This window comes from Ceratosolen solmsi, unplaced genomic scaffold, assembly GCF_000503995.2.
Source record: "Ceratosolen solmsi marchali unplaced genomic scaffold, CerSol_1.0 scaffold23, whole genome shotgun sequence".
NCBI lineage: Eukaryota > Metazoa > Arthropoda > Insecta > Hymenoptera > Agaonidae > Ceratosolen > Ceratosolen solmsi.
This window is the reverse complement of record NW_011948430.1, coordinates 5,382,255-5,402,860: the sequence shown is the minus strand read 5'-3', so window position 1 is coordinate 5,402,860 and position 20,606 is coordinate 5,382,255. Positions and strand designations below refer to the sequence as shown.

Sequence of the window (20,606 nt, the reverse complement as noted above, 5' to 3'; positions counted from 1 at the left end):
ACAGACAATCAATTCCATTCTAAAATTATTATGAAAGAAATAATAAATTCAATATGTGTATGTAAAATTTTGAATTAATAATTGTCATAAATTTTCTATTACAGGAGCAGCATGATTTTGTATTGAAAGTAATAAGAGAATAGATTCTCACAATATTTTCTTTTTGAGAATTTTCAGACATCTCTTTACCATGTTATGTTATACTACATCGATAGGCGCTAAGGGATTTTAAAATAACATTGCTTTTATTATTCTTCACAATTACTTATTGGATCCCATATTGACATGTATTTCTGTATCAATATCAATCTAATGTTAATGAATAATTTGAATTTCATTTACACATTTTAAAATTAACAGCATACATGGAAAGCAAATATATACCTTATTTTTTGCTACATTTATTTACACTTATTTGTTTAAATATTTTTCTCATATATTTTTATATGTTTTTTATGAGTGAAAGGAATAAGTCAACCTACGAATAATGCGAAATGATGTTTTTCAAACTGATAACCCTATTACTGCCATTCATTGGCTATGCAATTTACGAGATTAATCAACTGGAAGTAGATCCTATAGACTTTAGCTGCCATTATCGGAAGCAAATTAAAGGAGATCTTAAAAGTCTATTTCCATTTCTTACAAGTCCATACGTATTGGAAAAGGTACTCGTAATATTTTATTCATTGTAAAAAATACTTTTAATATCAGCAGATTTCATTGTGAATTATAGTTTTAAAGGCTTTCGTTAATAATAAACTTTAATGTAAATCATTCGATGTTATTGGCTATTTGAAAATAAATAAAGTACATGAAATTTTTGCTATTTATATTCGAATATTTATTTAATTTGCAAATATAATGGTTTAGATTTTTCAAATTTTTTTATTATATATATATATATATATATATATATATATATATATTTTTTTTTTTTTTTTTTTTTTTTTTAATGTAGTAGTTACTTATATTTTTATAAGTCGTATATTATATTCTCTCCTAATTAAAAATATTTACTGAAAAATAAAATTATCTACTAAACGAAATTATGAAATTCAAAAAATTAATGATCATATATTATTCGTATAGAGTTTATGTCATATTTCATAGCCTCATTATGTACTGTAAGCATATATATGTATATTATACTCTAAATTACGTTATACATCCCATGTATAAACAACATATGCCTGAGTTTATACGCAACTGCACCATCATATTCATAAAGACTAAAACATAATATTGTAATAAAAAAAGTAATGTGCAATTATCTTTGCTTTTTATAAAATTATTTATCATCGCTGACAATATGAACAATAACTGTTATAAATGCTATTATTATTTTGACAATTATATCAATGATAAAAGTAACCATTGGCATACGCAATGGCTATAAGCAAAGCACACATTGTCCAAAAGTGCATAAACAAATATAACGAATTACCCATATAATTAGTCATCTGTGGATATTGGCCACGAAATGGCGAAGTTGCTCCAACGTAACGATGTTGCGCTTCTCTCTGTCATACGATAACATTATTACATTATTTTAGCAATCCGAGTGTCAGCAATTAGTTAGTCCGGGCTTTTGGGATTTCCGACCTTGTGTCCGCGCAATCGACCGTAATGCTTTCTAAAGCTTTTTCGAGTCGAGTTTCAGAGAGAGGAGAGTAAATAAAAAGCAAATCCGGTAAAGAGAGACAAAACATGGGCTTTTAAAAGGGCCTGACGGACGCAAAATTATGGATTATTAAAACGCACGAGGTTGCAAAATCAGATCTGTAATGGTAGAAAAATAGCGCTAATTGTAACGATGAGTGACAGAAGCCGAGATAGCCAATGTATACCAAATTTCGTGATTATTCGCTCTGTGTAAGTGTATGAGTATGGAACATAATCCCGGCAGGCATTACATCATTTCCGTGCTTTATTATCTTTATGGCTATGGGGGTACTCAGCGGTATGATATTTTACATAATTTGACTATTTGGTACACGAACCCTATAAGAATGTGAAGATCATATTCGATAATTTAATCATAAAGTAAATCCCATTAAAAAAAAAAAAATGTGTTTTATGGAATAATTTCAACAATGTTTATTTATTTACAATAAAGTAATTAAAATGGAAATTTCATGAATTATGAAAATGATAGAGAAAGTTTTATCTCAATTTTACATTATAATACAGCTATTCAAAAAACAAAAAATAATAATTTCCAATGCAATAATATTATATTATTATAAATGGAACATATCGTAAATATTATATATGTATAGTTTGGCACCCTGTATTATTTATATAATATAATAGACTGCTTTTTATAAATTTTATTAATTTATAATTAATTTATGCCGGCTACTATCGAATTCGGTAATAATTTTTGAAGAGACGTAAGAATGGAAACCGGTAGAACATGATAACAAACAGCCCTCCCAAGTACAACGTGAGAAATTTTCATCTCCAAGACCGATGCAAACTAGTTAACAATGCATTTATAGAAGGGTCATTAAAATTAAAAAAAAAAAAAACGAAAAAGAAAAAAAAAGTATCGAACAAGAGTGAGTGAATATACAACACATCCAACGGCCTGTGCATTCCGACTCTCGTTTCAAAACTTACCGGTAACAAGATTCGCTAAGACGTAAGCCAAGCTCAAGATATATCCAGCCTCACGAAACTCCACCGGGATCTGGATTAACTGTGAAGAAGAAATACGAAACGGCAATATTGTAAGGGGAAATTAAGCGAAATTGACGACTTCGTGTGCTTTGATGCTCGAGTAAACATTCATTTGTTTGTTCTTATTAACTTGCGGCATTAAGTAGATATCACTTAACAAGTTCGTAAAGTTTGTTATATAAGATTTTTAATTAAATTCAAACTTAAGAGGTATATCATTAAAATTAAATTATCACGAAGGATTTATTAGATGAATCGATGTTTGAATAACAAAATTTAGAATAATGTCAAAATCAAAATCATTGGGATTATATAAATTATCAACCGTCACTCTTCATTCATATCACTTAGCATTGAAAATTTTCACATAATTTTATTAAAACACTTTTTCGCCATATGGCATATAAAAATAAAATATTAATTTCACTTATTTATACAAGTCGTTAAAAAAATTTTAACATCCTGTCTCAATAAGCACAAATATTCCTCTTGGCTTTCAATAATTATCAACGCCATATTTATGATTCGTCAATTCCAGAGGTCATAACTATTATTAAAATATTCTCTAAATGATCCTCCAACTTTCTTTAATACTAGAAAATTTCATAAATTCTATACATTTCGATCATTCGCAAAGTTGCCCTGGAAAATGACATAGGAAAGTACAATTAAAAGATATATTGAATGTTGTTCGTTACTATATCAAATCATCATTTGACAATTATATAAACCAAATTCTTTATAATATATACTAATTAATTGTAAAACTATAAGAATGGTAAAAAATAATCACATTACTATATATATTATTATAATGCAATTATAACTATGTGTATCTAAATATATGATATTACATTTTACTATTTTTAATATATTTCTTATTAAAATATTAAAGAAATAGATCAAAGTAAAAATATTCTACATGAAATAATCGGAATACGTGTGTTTATTTAAATATATATGACACTTTTATATTAAAAAGAATATTTTTCTTTATTACTTAGATTACTATACGAAAATTTTCCTCGAAATTCGTTAAATGAATTATAATAATCAGTGAAATAATATATTTTTTGAAAAAAGTTGACATAAAATATTGAATCGTTTTCTTTTAATATTTATACTTCCTTTTAACAAAATTCTATTCTCGTTTTAAAATATCTTTTTTCTAAAATTATATTTCTCGTCCGCAAAGTGACGTTTATTCTTAATTTCAAATGTTGCTTTAAGAAAAGAACGGAAGATTCCGTATGTGAGAAGGCAATAACTGTCAAGTAAGAAAACAGATTCTCGTTTCTTTTTGCACTGTTATAGAGAGTATACAAGTTACATGGAAACTACAGTTCTGAAAAAGTAATTTCTCTGCTTCCTCTAGTCGTTAAAAATTTCGTAATAAGGTATCCGTTAATTTATTAGTTCAAACTTTCATGAAATATATCAGCTAGCAGTAAGATAAAAAATAGTTTTGAAAAATTTCAATTTCAAATGTACTTGAAAGTTTTTCTGATCCGATAAACAAATATTATCATGCAAATTCATTATCATTTTCGGCTCATACAGAAAAGCTCCTTACGCTATTTATAAAATTAATCATAATTATAATTATAATTGGGCTATTACACCGGCAACATCAATAGTTTTTAAGGCATTAGAAATTATCACTTTGCCCTTAAAAGATCAGATTTTCATATAATGATATTGCATTATAAAATATTAATACAGATTTTTTTAATTAACCGTTTTATTAACTATTCTTTTACTTTATTCGTTAGTATGAAAATAGATTAGGAAGAAGGCAAAAATAAATAAAAATTGCTCATTGATCGTAACTATAATGTTCGTTTAACATCAGTTTGTTTGGGAAAACTTGTGGGATTAGTATTAAAGTAATTGTGGCAAATAATGGAAAAATAGATAAAGAATATGATTTTGCTGAGTCATCTCTATACAGTTTTTCAAAATGCTTGCGTTTATATACCGAAAATCATTGCAAAATCAATGCAAATCGTTGAAATAACGCAAGTCCGATTATACGGATTAGTTAGCAGTCATTTTATAAATTGACGATGCATAAGTGGAGCGGGAATTTAGACGCGGAATCGGACAGCTGCTCCTCGAGCACGACAGCCCACTCGACAGACTTCCGATTTAAATGTTTGCGCAACAATGTTGCTCCAAAAAGATGACGCAATGCGAAGACCCGGGAGATGTACGCAGAGCCCAACGTGCGATTCCCTTTGAAACTCGATGTCCGATGGCGATGCTCTGCCCGTCCATCCTCTTCATTTAACTCCTAGGCCCATTGCCCCGAAACTTTGAAGCGTCGATGTACTTCGCAATTCGACTAATGAAGCGCGAAGATCAGAGAACACTGGCGAATCTCACAGAAGCGCGCGCAAACAACCTTCGCGATTCTTCACGCGAATTATAATCTGCGAGTACTGCGGTAGCCGGTGCTGGCAATCTCTCCATCGACTATGTGATTCGCTCGTTCTGTCCACAACAATATCGAATGAGCCGGAATTTAATGGAATATAACGCTATTTCACTCCATTTGCATATTTAAATTGGAATGGAGTACGTTTATTTATAATTATTCATTGGCAAGACGATTATTATTTTCATATGGGAAAATTTTTGATAAAATACAGAGACAATTAGGCGATTAAAGTCGTTTATTTTTATTCTTTTTACAATAGAAAATAATATAGACGATGAAAACTATACTACTTTGTTGGATCATTTTAGAGAAAGCATTGTAGCTGCCTAATTTTATGTTATAATTTTGACTTTAAAATAAATTATATAACAATATTATGGCATAAAAATTTATCAAACATATCAATTGCTGTATTAAACGAGAGAAATATAAATAAATGCAATTATTTTACGAAGTGAATATGTTTTTTCATGACTAAGAGTATTTAATACAACTTATAAAAATTGATAAGGCATATTAAATGTTCATAATAAAGTACAAATAAATCCATTTGAAATATTTAAGCCATTTACTATTTCTTTTTGACGCTTAGCTGCTCTAACCTACTTTCTTTAAGATCTTTTAAACAAGATTTATTAGCTGATAGCATTAGTAAAATACTACTTTAATAGAATATCATTTTAGAGGTAATACAATTGATAAAATAACTTTAAGAAATTAATTATTGAATTGATTTCTAAGATTTATAATATTATATAGGATTAATAGTGTCATTGCACTAACTGTAGCTTTGAATATTTTAATTGAAAAGACTAATGATACTAATGATTCAAGAATAACAATTTAGTAAACTTCATACAAATGTCTAGTAAAAAAGTAAGAATGATGGTTTTATAATTTTAAAAAAAATTTATTTGTAATAGTGTTTAATGTTTAAAAATACTATTTAACTATATGGCTTTAACTAAGTAAATCTAAGTCGATAGGAATTTGTAAAATATCTTGAATATAAAAATTCATTTGAAAGTTAAATATATACATTTAGACAAAGTAATTTATTAAAATGTTACTTAAAAAAAAAATTAGTTACATATCATGAATACCATCATGAAGCATTTTATTGGAATATACAGCTTAATGTCACATTAATAAAAATTTTAGAAATTATCTGTACATGTTGATTTTGGGTAAGAAAATTTTGTGTTTATTTCCGATATTTTTCATCTTTAAATTATCATTACCTTTGTTTACAATAGCAATTCTTGGTTGATTTCTACTCCGGTTTAACAATTATCAATCGAAATATTGATAAGATATTAGGGTAAACGCTATTATCTACTATCAAAGTGCATTTTATAAATATGTCAAAAGAAGCTGAAAACCTAAGATAAGAGACAAATTTCAGGAACGTACATATTTAGATAATTTTCTATAAAGATATTTCTGACATTTAATTTTAACTTTAATTTTCTTGTCCTAATTTTATCTAAATTTTTTATTAAAATATATATATATATATATAAATTAGGAAATGCATTTAAAAGAATTTACATGTTTTTAATTATTTTTAGTTATTGCCATGGCTAACAAGATTTAACGAAACAGACAAACGAATCATTTCACCAGGAAAATCATACACAGCTGTCATAATAATACCAATATTAGGTAATATTCTTTTTTTTATAAAATTGTCATTACAAAATTTCTGTATTTTATTGTTCTTTAAATTTTATTTTCATTATTCAAATTATCTAAAGAGTTAGAAACATTTTATGTTTAGAAACAAATCAGTGAATAAAAGACAATCCACAAGTACACAGTTAAAACTTTCATGTATACTAGATTTAAATGCTATAAAAGATAACGTTTCTAACCATTTTCTTCTTTTTATAATATTTTTCAAAAACGATTAGGTATTTTAGCCTCGTCAACACAATATTTTCTACACTTGCGTTTACTTAAATTTTTACATATGAGCGATTATGTTTAATCGTGAGTGATTATGCATAAGATACATAATAATTTAGGATAAAGTGTTATCATACACATTTAATGACTATTGGTAATAAAACGTTGCATTTTTCGGTAACTAAATTCAATAAACTACGAGTTATAGGTACACGTGTAATTTCATATTATATTCCAATTATTTGCAAGTGAATAAAATAAAAAATCTTTGTAAAATAAGTAAATATATTAATTTATACTGTTACATAAATAATAATACCATTGCACAGTTCATTCTAAATGTTTTCGAAAGGATATTGATTTTTTTTTTTTTTTTTTTTAAACAAATTTGAAAATCTTATTATTTATTAAGCAGTTTATTTTAAATATTAATTATTAAAATTTTAGATATTTTGGTTTTTGAAAAATATTTTAAAACTTATTATCAACGAATAATCTTTAAAGTTGAGTTATTTAATTAAAATTTGCATATTTTCTTAAAATATCATTCAAATGAAACACTGAAATAAAATGATACTTTATACACTTATCTGTTTGATGATTTAATAATATCATCAAATCATTATTGCATCAAACAAAGGAATTCACTCATAGAATTATCCTCTTATAATTCACGTTATTTTGAAAAAATAAGTTATAACAAAAGTTTAAAATGTAATAGAAATATTTGTTACAGTTTTAATGGGGTTGACTCATTTCTGATAAAAAAAATCAACAGTTTATTTAACTGTTATTGAAATAATTTCAGATTTGTAAAGAAGATTTAGGTCAACATCTTAAGCGTATATTTGAAATATAATATTACACTATTTTAATGTCATTTTATAGAAATGAACCTTTCACCACATCATTATATGTATTAATAAATTAATAAATATACACACACACACACACACACACACACACACACACACACACATAATAGACAATTAAGTAAATTCTCTAACAAATTTTTATTCAATAATTCGATTTGGCGATAAGTGTTAATAATTTAAAAATATAAATAAAGTAAAGAAAGTCGGTATTATTATTTCATTATTTTTGTCATAAATTAATCAATAGTTCATTATGTGCACATGAGATAAACAATACTGCACAAATTTGTAATTATTTTTATTAAATTTTCTTTATTGTTTTCAAAAAAAAAATTTCTCAGGCGAAAGAAGAATTTATGCTACTTTAACTAATTATAAACCTCTGAAACTTATGGCGTTTGAATTTTCTAATGATTACGTAAAACAAAAAATAATTATTCAAATGTGCAATTATCACGATCGATCGCTTTTACAAACGACTATATATTTTCAACAAACTTCCCTAATATATCAAGTAAGTTATTATCTTTTGATATTTGTTTTATGAAAATTTCTTAACATCTTAATCAGATATTTATATTTAGTTTTAATTAATTTTTCATTATTTTATTTTTTTTTTAGTTTTTATTTGACATCTCCTTATTATAATGATTTATAAGTACAGCAACGTTAGTTTTAATTGAGATTTAAGGTTAAAATGAAATTTATAATAACTTGTCGATCGATTTTAGTGCTTCATAAAATAAGTAGTTGCGAAGATGAATTGTAGAATTATAATTTATGTCTTTATGGATGGTTTTGGAAGGTCGTAAAGTTGCTGCAATAAAAATGCAGATTGATTACGGGATGATATAGCCAACGTATTTAGGTCATTGACTGAGTCTTTACAATTTTTCTCTGAACATTTTTCATCCTATGAATCATTGCAATCATATATATTATATACACTTTATACTTTCTGATAATATAAATAATTGAAGTTAAATGCTAGTGACTTTAGTAATTTATATGTAAGAATAGTATGCAAAAATCTTTTTTGCTTAGAAAGCATTATCAAACACGCTTGCTTTATTCCTGAATTCATGGTTTAATACATCGTAACATTATATGTTGTAATTATTTTTTTTAATTATTTAATAATGCTTCCAAAAACTTAGTTTGCCCTTGTGCATTTAATGTTTTCTTAATTTGCCGTAATTTGTAGACTCGTCTAACGAATTCATTAATTGAGCACTACAAAGAAAGAAAAATGATTCGTTTGATAAGGATCATTGATTATTGGTAAAATTTTATCAATATTACACTACATAAATGCCATTATCCATTTAAAGTTAAAGTTTTGTGTTCACCGTTGCATAAATTGAGCTTCAATTACAGTATTTTATTTTAACTGTTTATAAAAATACGATTTACAATATAAAAATAGAAATATGATTAATGTTTGAAATGTTTGAAAAACTTGACCATATTAAAGATGTTAATGTTGAGGTTGTTGAAATCATAAATAGTTATTTAATTAATTGTATAAATACTTAAATCTTCAATCATGAAAAATACCATTAAAGCTTTCCTTTAGCCCCATATATTACTTAGATATTTATTGCTTTCGATGTTAAATAGCCTATAAATAATAATAATTCTCTATACAATTATCAATGTCCAAAGTTACGTTGTTAGGAGATACAGTGCATTGACATTATACTTTTATTTAATTACGTTGAATATAATTGTTTTTCTATAAAAAATCACGTTTTAATCTAATATTAACTTGGATAAGTTTTTTATTGCAATTTTTTATAATGCTAGGCTTAATTGATTATATGATTATATAAATTCTTGTATCACTGAAGTAGTTTTTTTATTTAATTATGATATTATTTAAAATCTTTTTATTCATAGTATTTATAGAATAATAATAATAATAATAATAATAATAATAATAATAATAATAATAATAATAATAATAATAATGAATTTTTAATCTTCTAATCAATTCTGATGAATAATTTCCATAACAGTATTATTTTCGTTTTATACAATTGATGATTGGACTATGTAATATAATTATGGCAGTTAAAAATATACAATGACTTTATAATGTATATGACGACACAGCCTAACTGATAATTAAACAAATGATTAATAAGCATTATTTATGCTATTGACTGGATCAATAATTTCTAGAATCGAGTTGAGAGCAGAAAAATGAAAATTTACTTGCCTTCGCTCATCATGTGAAAAGGACCTATAGATAAAGGAAAACAAAGACACAGTGTGCACATAAGCCACTCATTGCTCTCGGCTCAATGTCGGTATATCTAGGAAAATAGGAGACGCGTCGCTCGCATCATCGTAGATTTTCGGGACAGAGAAAGCGAATCATCCACGTGTCGTCGCGCCCATCCCTAACTTCCTTTTCCCCGACAAAAGATACGGACGACGAGGTCGAGGATTGCTTTCTTGGGCATAATCCTTGGCAGGCCTGCACCTGGACGTACTTTCAGCACACAACCCCCCTTTCTCGAAAACGCAAGGGGAGCAAGAAAAGATTTTCCTTGCAGACTGTGGCCACGTAGGGAGTTTGCGCCGTATGTTATTGAGTGTAGTGGCTGTGTGGGGCGGAAAAGGAGTTGACATTACCATTATTTCGACGAAGACGGATGCTACTGACCTCCGAGTCCTTATTGCTGTAATATACACTGAATACGCTTCCCTCCTGCTCATCAAAATTTTCCGTTGCACCTACTCAGATATTGTTTATTGTTAAAAATGGACGGATGAAGTATCTTAAAACGAAAAGTGAATTATTTCTGAATTCAATAGTTGCCGAAACTGTATAGTATTCTTTAATACATAAAAGTATACTTCGATATTCTCGAAAGCTCGATCCTCAATAGTATATTAAAAATGTCCCTGTCAACGAATCACCTAACAGAGTGGAAAAGAAAAAAGTTTAAAAGTAAAAAGAGAAATATTCTAAACAGTTTATCGTCACTTTTCAAATATTATTTTCAGCAAAATTAATACAAGCTCATTAAGCACATACTCATATAATATTTTGAAGTAATTAAACACCTGATCAGATAATTGTAAATATGTTATGGATACAATTCGCATTATTTGAGCGAATTATACAAATCATTAAAGTTCGCGTGCACGGATAATCTCTCATTTTGTTTCAAAATGAAGCATTTAATTTATTTGGTAATATAATGATAATTAATGTAGCATCCTTTAACATTAATTAAAAATTTAATTAATGCTAGAAAGAAAAGTTTTACAAAAATTTGATAGTCAACGAGCCCGCGTATCGTTAAATTTTGACAATAAATATAACTAAAGTCTTAACGAATATCAATGCAAAGGATAAAACGAGTAAGTTCGACACTACTATTTGATAAGGTAAAAAGACTATTTTACAGAAAGATTCGCATCAATTCATCGAGGATGGGGTATACAGATATTAAAACTTTAAGCGAACTTCTTTAGTATTTTTATCTTCTGAATATATATTCTAGAATAAAAGCTTTTAAAGTTATTATGAAATTAATTGTGATTGTAAAAAATCGTCGACGAAGATTACGTTACCATTGTTAAAATGTTTTTAATTACACTTCACATAATTTGAAAGAGAAATTTCGACAATAGCTATAAAAAGAAAGTTTATGCTCTTGAGATAAAGGATAAAAAATAAAGAAGATATCCTTGGTATTAGCAAATGGATTAATTAAACTATAATGTAATAGTTAACTTTTCATTTTATTCAAAAGAAAAATCCAAGGTTCTCTAAATATGTCCTTAATGGTTATATGCTTTCGTGACAATTATGATTACTTCCCAATATCATAAGTAATTCAATAAAATTATATTTTTCTGTATTTTGCTTGCAAAATTAAATTAAAAATATCTCATTATTTACTAAATTTTTTTTTTTTTAGCCTTACGATTACTATAAAAACACTAATTTCGTCATTTTAATTCTTCAAATTTTCGTCATAACTTAACACTCACTTTTTATAATAATCAGAGATGCAAATGCATTTACGTTTGATAGTGATAAATCATATCATTGAAAAAATTTGTTATATTTAACTTGAGATAAAGTCCGTAGCTAATTTATATCCAGTTATCTTCTATTTCTATCATTACTGCAATTTCATTGTAAATTTACAGATTTCACCTCCTTAAAAAAAAAAAAAAAGGAAAGAAAAGAAAAAAGAAAAAAAAAAAGCAACCATGTTTTTATCATTATAATATAAATGTGCCGATTATTCTTTCGGCTGCAAGAAGCAGACATTTAATTTATAAATTTCTTAGGAAATTGAACAATTTATCTCTGGAATATATTCTTTTTCATACTACTACTACTACTACTACTACTATCTATTCTTTGCGTTTGTCTTTTTGTCCTTAACGATGAGGGGTAAGGCTTTCCCATACTTAAAAAAAAATCTTCCTTAAAAATGCTGCCACACATTTATCTTATTATAATATTATAATGGAAATTGAAATTAATTATATGAAAAAAATATGGTGGAAATTTTCAAGGGCTTTTCAATAGTATGTGTAATATAATTTGCTATAAAAATAGATTAACGAGCAAAGTGAAATATGCCATCGCATTTGGTACTTAAATAGCATGACCTACACAAATGTTCTCTTTACCTCAAAAGTTATGTAGGAATAAAACGATAAGAGTTGAGAATAATTTTGTCGCACAGGCACTTCATGTGCAGTTGGAAGACAAGTTTATGCTCACGTGCTCTTCTCCCAGTACACTATTCCCGTGATATTTTTATACTTCACAAATTTAGCAAAGGTGAAGCTGCATTCATAACATAAAGCGTATATTTATAAAAGTTGGAGAAAAAGCTCTATGGGCAAATTCATATAATTTATTTATTCATCTGGATGGCGTAATTAAATTTGCCTCCAACGTATTTAAAAACCTAAATTAATTGCCACTGTTCGTACTGCTTTTATCAGCTTTCAAAAGCCTTTTAAAATACCTTTAACATTTTCCTTACAAACTATCATTCCGTTGTGTGTAAATTATTTAAAAGCTAAACTAAAACTGACGTTGAATGCAGCGCCTCTAAAATGATTTCATCCAAATATGACTGTGGCTCTTCACGTGTTTATGTATTTGTAATTCATATTGTGCTATATAGGATGCTTGTGCGACTTGTGTATAATAATTCGTAAGACCCTCATTGTCCTTGCCTCTAATTGTCTTGTCTCTAATTCACTTTCTATAGTGACTTTAGGTTGTATATATGCGGACCTCAGGTGATTATATATACGTGAAATTAAAATGTTTGTTGTTTATTTATTATTTTTTCTATTTAATATTTGTTAAACTATATTCTCTTCACTTATGATTATTACATTCCATTATTACATTTTAACAACAATTTTTAATAATTATTTAAACATTTACTAAAGTATTTCGTTATAATTCTATTTCATCGGATAATAATGCAATATGTTCACTTATATGAAAGATTATTCAATTAATTATTGATAGCTTTCATAAGCTTACAGTTTATCATATTATTTACAATGTGATAATAAATATCTGCAATAATTCAAATATCGAATTATCGATTGATTTTGAATGGCATGTGAAGTTTATTAGAAATTTTATAAAATATTTTTTAAACGGTCATCGCATCATTATAACATGTATCTTCATCGACATAATCACTCACCTGTCCATTACATAATAATAGCTGTCTGCGTGTCAGTCATGTAATCTTTAAATTATTCATTACTCGCGTGTATTAGTCGTATAAATTACTCAAAAAGAAATTTGGATTTTTATTTTTTTCCAAAAAATTGAAATTTCAAAGCAAATAGCGTCTAATGTTTCTTCAAATTTTTTCAAACTAATTTATGGAAATTCTTTTTGTTCTAGTATACCATTGGATATATTTTAAGGTCAGTGATTAGAAAAAAACTTGAGAAATCAACCAAAAATTTAGCTACGATGATTGGCAGTTTGATTGGTACGGAGACGATTCCTCATTTCGCAAGAAAACCAATTTGATGATTATCTCCTAATGTAATAAAACTAAAAATTGAATAAAAAGTAAAAATTCAAAGTTTGATTTATATAAATAAATATTTCGAAAATCTTATTACAATTCTAATACATGAAATGCAATAACAATAGTACCAATGTTATATTATTGTTACAATCAATAAATAAATATATAAAATTATGTTTTTAACGATTATAATACAGTGGCAGTATGTGCTTTTTGTAAACAAAAAAAAAAAACAAAAAAAAAAATTCTCACCAATATTTAAGAAATCACATTTAAATGAAAAAAAAAAAGAACAAGAATCTCTACGATAATCTACATTATCGATCGTGAGTATAAGCAGAGACAAAATAGTGGTTTATTGGAGTTGAAGATGGCGACACAAACTTACTCTATTCCTACAATTATGCTCTAATTAGTTAATTAAAAAATCTTTTTCTATTAATAAATATATTAACTTGTTGAAAAACATGATATTAGCCTTTTAATCAATGGCCATTTTATTACAATGAATAATTATACTTATATCTTTTAGTTTGTTGGATTAAATCGTTTTTTCATAATCGGCGTGAAATAAGTTGTATTGCTCGACAATAATCACACAAATTGCAATAAAAGCTAGAGAAATTAATGAAAGCCTCGGCTTATGATCGAAGCAAATCCTATAAGCTGAATGATCCTATTATAAATATTATATTGTAAATATTATGGCGAGTAGTATCGGAAGCAAGGATATCGATCCTGTGAAAGTGATGTCGATCGATCGATTAGTTACCATTAGTTATTACTACTCCTTCCTAAGAGGTGAGAAATAGTAGACGGAAAAACAATTGACCTGGTGGGAGCTGCTAATGCCACCGGTGGCGCATACACGTACAACGACGCGGTGAAGGCAAAACCAGATTCGGTTTGGTTTGTTGTACGTACGAGAGTCCGCTGGCAATGACGTTGATCGATATTATTCATTAATTTCCAGGATTGTTCGGGATTCCAGGTGGAATTGCTGAGAATTCGATAGCGTCTCGTAAATACCGAGGAATTCATATCTATAGGGAGTCATGAGCATTGTTAATATGTAGAGAGTCGCCGTTATATAGAAACGTATGTTCTGTCTCATTAATGCTGTTAAGTTGGGAGTACTTATCTGTCTCTGTCGTACTATATTTAATTTCAATTTTCTATAAACATATAGTAAGTAATTACGAGTGCGTCTGTCAATTATGGAGCTGTTGTTATAAAAAGATAAAAAATAAAAAATAAAAAAATAAAAAAAAAACAAAAAAAGTAAACCTCGTCTGAATATGAATGGCAAGGCAGTTTAATTTCTTTACTTGCAAGTATAATTGCCAAGAATAAAAGTATTATTGAAAATAAAGTATTGTATACTATATTTTATTAGAATGGATTATTTATTATTTACTCAAAATGGATATGAGAAAATTTTAATTTATATGCGGATTTTATGATGAATGTCATATGTTAGAATAATGTTTAATCTTGAACACATATTTATAAAAATAATTATCGATAATCTGACGAATATTATCTTTTAGTTTTATTGCACTCATATTTAAATATGTGAAATTTTCAAGTTGTATAAACTATTATTTCAATTAGCTTGTAAGGCATCAAGCTGTTAACCGTTATAATTAATGTACAATTTAACAAAGTAAAATTACAAATTTTTAAGAACAATTGCAATAGGGTAAAGAAAGAGTTTAATAGCTTTTCATATACGGCATATGTAGAGAGTATTATAACACATTTGTTTAAATTATTCTTTCTAGAAAGTAAGCAATTTCATGTTGTGTATGTGCGTAGATATATTTACTTTCAATGTCGCGGGTACATCAAAGCAAATGGTTTCATTTTTTTAGATGTCAATTTTTCGAGTATTAGTTATGAAGATATAGAGAAAGTTTAGATAGCTTCATGTTTCGAACGTTTTTCAATATATCAGGGGATAAGTGCAGCAGCGAAATGTCGTTTGCGACTAAAAAGTGCAAAATTTATGGACATATGGACACGAGTGCGCATATGGATGCATACATGTATACATCGTTGAAGCAATGTCGCAAACAAGAAAAATATCCTATTTGCCGAAGACTCGAAAGAGAGATTGAGAGAGAGAGAGAGAGAGAGAGAGAGAGAGAGAGAGAGAGACAGAGACAGAGACAGAGATTTTCTACGGGTTGTTCGATACACGAGTATTTTGCTTTTATACGTATTTACGTGAGTTGACTGCATATGCATTTCTTCCTGTTATTTAATCAATTTTCACAATTATCATTTCGAAGAAAATTAATATTTAAAATAAAGAAATAATTTATTATCCGGTATATTTGGACATGAAATTAAACTTGGAGCTGTCATTTTTAATTTTAAATTCCTGAAATGCGCGGGAAGGCGAATAATTAAAAGCGCATTTTGGAATTTGGTGCGTAAAAAGAAAGTAGAATTACAGGTAAGCATAGTTGCACATAAAACATGTGATGGGATGTTCGTGGTCGAATATAAATAAAAATAAAACGAGGATGGGAAGCGGATTGCAGCACCCGATCGCGCGGGTGGAGGGTGAGCGGACGACGGGTTACGGGTATCCGTTGGAAATCCATGAGAAGAGCGGCGAAGGTACGGGCCGGACCGAGGAGTGGACCGGGATGACACGCGGCCGACTCGACGAGTGATTCAAGTAGTCGAGTCGTTACTTAGAGCTTCAGCTGGGAGCGTAGCGAACTCCTGTAATCCAGCGATTGGAGGCTGGTTATGGCGGAGGGTCTGAGGTCGGGGTTCCCTGCTGGTTCGAGCTCCACGTTGACTGGGCGTCCGCACTAAGCTCGCCATCGATATGGCCACCCCGGAGGAGTCCAGGGTGGCCAGGTCAGCTAAGGAGAGGCGAACCGGGCCAGAGGGGAAACCCAGCAGCCAAAAGTCTCCGTGGCGGGCAGTAGTGGGATCGCGCCCGGGAGTGGGATCGCATCGGCAGCCTGGCCAACACGATTCGACCCATAACTTTTTGCACTCCACCCGGGGGACGTCGTCGTCTCGTCGTGGCCACCTGCGGGTGAGGGGAGTAGTTGCTTTGTTGGACGGGGGAGGACTATAATAGGGGGACTACTACTAGAAAAAAGTTGAAAGAAATGTATTATCAGGTAGAGTGTAGAATACTATATCAACCTAACCTCCCTCTGGCGTACATTTCATCTCTTATACCCCATCAGCCTCCCTACCAAACGCATTTTTTTTATTTTTCCCACCAACTACGTAGCACCCGCTAATAGATCACGCCCACGCACCATTTTTTAAGCCAACTTTTCGCGGATTTCAAAATTTGAAAACGTCTACGCATATATGTAGGCATTGACTTGTTGACGTAAGCGAAAACATGGCGGCGCTACTAGTTGGTGGGCTTGTAGTGTCGATAATGGCGATGTAAGCCGAGAACGGCCGATGTTGGCCGAGCGCCTCTTCTACTTTATTTGCCTAGGCGCGGGATTATATGGCAGGTGAAATAACGGTGTACGGTAAAAGTAGGTAATTCAAGTCGGAGATGACGAATATGCATTTTGACAATATAAGCTGAAGCGTTAAAAACGTCTAATTAATATTAAAGCAAAGGATAAGATTTTTAGGAAAGCCTAATTAATGTTAACTTAATAATTAATTGTATTTTTCGAAATAGAAAATAGATAAAGTTTCTTCGTATACATTCTTCGGATTCATTGAAAAGAATATTAAAATATGTATTCTAATTTTATCAATTATAATGCAAAATATTGTAATTTTCTTATTTAAAATTTAAAATTTTTATTAAAATTTTGTTCGATATTTTTTTTTTTTTTTTTTTTTTTTTTTTTTTTAAAATCCTTTTTTTTTTGTTTTTTTTTTTTTTTTTTTTTTTTTTTTTTTTCACGAACGATAAAATAAGTTTAATATATAGTAAATTGCATAATGTGATTTGTATAACATAAAAAGTTGGATAGTATTAAACTCTGTGTGATCGTATTTATAAAAGTACTCTATTAGAGCACCATTATTAATATAATAAATTAAATATGCAACTTGTAAATGTGCAATGTTAGTAAATAAAATAGCTGACTTAGAAAGTTTCTATAGTCACGTAACAGAATTTACAGCATTATTTTATCCAATATTCACTCAACGCGCATTTACCTGTAGGACAAAAATTTTACAAGTATTTGGTGCATAATAGCAAAATAAAAATTCAACTGCTTTCACAAGCATTTTGCCGAATTTATAATTATAGGTAATTTCAATTTTTTATAAAATTGAACGATACTTTTATTTTATATGTTTTTATGTTGTATAAATTTATCCTTCGATACTCATTTGTAATAAAGAAAATTTATTAAATTTATCATAAAGAGAATCCGTAATTATTTATAAGGCCGGTTTAATAAATTCAAATTTATACAATAATGGTAATCGGCCCAAAAACAAAAAGGAAAAAACCGTTTATATCTTGTAAAAAAACATTAATATATAACGTCACATGACTTTTAAAAACCGCAATGCAAGAATCATTAATGTTTATAATTCTAATTATTTTGCCTAATGTTCGACTAATTTTTTCGACTTTTAATAAATACGATAAATTTTATGTATTAAGTGATAACGCGCTTAGCGTATATAAATGTTATTTACAAATTCTTTTGGTCTTATTATTTTGTCAGTCGATGTGGACATACAAACGCGAGTAAAATAAATAATAATTATGCTAATGCTATATAATAAATTAAAATACGCACGAAAACATTTTATAATGTTCTTTCATCGAATTTTTAAATAAACTTTTGATCAGAAAATACGATGCCGAGTTACGGAAGAGAAATTATAGTAAGTTATTCGTTCCTCGTGTCATGTGATGCGATATGGATATTCTGTAGTTTTCTCCTAAAAATATTACGAGTACAATGTTCCCTCCTTGCATAGATAAATGATGTAGTAGGGCTTGACATTTATATTAGTTTGAAAGTTTGTGTGGTCAGTTTTCAGCGATAGTGGAAGACTTGGATAAGTTGTGTTCGTTCGTCCATTTATTTTCAGTTGTTTTCATATGATTTAGATCATTTTCATCTTGCCTGTCACTTCTTTCAAATCTCCATTCTCTTACTCCTTTATTCTCGCTCTGTATTATGCACGATAATACTATGTACTACAGCAATATTATAAATAATAATTTGTATACAATATTTTAATAGAAAATACATAATATTAGTATAGATAATAAATTATGTTTTTGTTCTTTTTTTGTTTTAGAAATAAAGTTTCTTTTTTCTCTCTTTTTTTATGATGTATTCATAATCTGTTTTTTTTTTTTTTTTTTTTAAATATTATATATATTATGAGTAAATATTATGCTGCATTCTTTTATTATTAAATACATTTATAGACGTGTGTTCTTATCAGTTACATTATAAAGTTTGACTTCATTTTCTCATATTTCATTGTAACATTAATATATTTGCATGCATATATATCATTAAATATTATATATACTGTATGGATAATAGTAAATCAATGGTAGTAAATCGATGTAATGTATATAATGTTGAAGGATATTATTTAACAACGAAGAACGAAAACAAGGAAAAGAGCCGCTATTGGTCAAGTAGTTGTGAAAATTTTTTAAAGAGCTCCTCCACATCTGGTCTATTTTTCTTTTTTTTTTTTATATTATATATTATAGATTTTTTTTTATATATATTATAGATCGCTATTCTTAAGAGTAACTCGGTCTTGTAATCAATAGTTCACAGATATGGCATAGTTGGAAAGAATTCGGAAAGTTACAAGACTTTTTTTTTCAAAGTCGACCTCTGACATACGCTGTCTTACAGTAATCTAAAATAACAAAGATGAAGATTTCTTTCATAATTTACATTCAATGGCAACGTTAGATTTGCCAACATTGAATAATTGAGTGAATCATGTAAATATTAAGGCTAAAGATGCAGAATCGAAGAGTTATGGGTTATTCCAAATTAGTGGATTTATCGATGATTGTGTATCTATTATGGATTATGAGTCCTATTGTATAATGATATAAGTATCGATTAATTAAATTTGTATAACAATGTTCTAAAGTACGACGTTAATTTTCAATTTTCATTCAAAGAATTATCGACACCAGGATAAGACAATATACTACAATATATATTACAATTTCTTTTAGTAATAAACAATTTTTTATATTATATATACATATGCTATTCTATCTAAAAAAAAAAAAAAACAAAAAAAACATGTATTAAATAAAGCATTATTACTCATGATTTAAAGTAAATTATTCATTCAATCAGAATAGATAGAAAATTAACGATTTTTTAAAACTTCTTTTGTAATATATAATTTGCAATATTTTTTTTTATATTGATATTGATTTAGAGACATAATATTTATCTTTCTTCCTGACATACGAATGAGTACTAAATTCGAATAAAAGAATGATAATTTTGAATTTATTTTTCCTTTGAATAATCATATTTAAAACATATATCAAGAACAACAATGTATGCATAATTAGATTATAAAATTATGAAAAATTTACATTGATTTTTTTTTGTAAAACGATATATAGGCTCTATATGTAGAATTTTTATATTTTATAAAATACGAAGCTTCATTTGG

At 28.1% G+C, this 20,606-nt stretch overlaps 1 protein-coding gene across 1 annotated transcript; it reads left to right on the top strand.

The window, feature by feature from the left end:
* Nucleotides 1-494: 494 nt before the first annotated feature.
* Nucleotides 495-13,957, top strand: LOC105364135 (uncharacterized). The gene is made up of 4 exons (XM_011501999.1): nt 495-668; nt 6,697-6,790; nt 8,250-8,422; nt 13,826-13,957. Exons 1-4 carry the CDS (start codon nt 495-497, stop codon nt 13,955-13,957), a joined length of 573 nt encoding a protein of 190 aa, XP_011500301.1.
* The last annotated feature ends 6,649 nt before the right edge of the window (nt 13,958-20,606 follow it).

Coding starts and splice junctions, on each gene's coding strand:
- LOC105364135 (XM_011501999.1), top strand. CDS start 495: ATGATGTTTTTCAAACTGATAACCCTATTACTGCCATTCATTGGCTAT. Junction 6,791..8,249: donor CATAATAATACCAATATTAG/GTAATATTCTTT, acceptor AAAATTTCTCAG/GCGAAAGAAGAATTTATGCT. Junction 8,423..13,825: donor AAACTTCCCTAATATATCAA/GTAAGTTATTAT, acceptor TTTTTGTTCTAG/TATACCATTGGATATATTTT.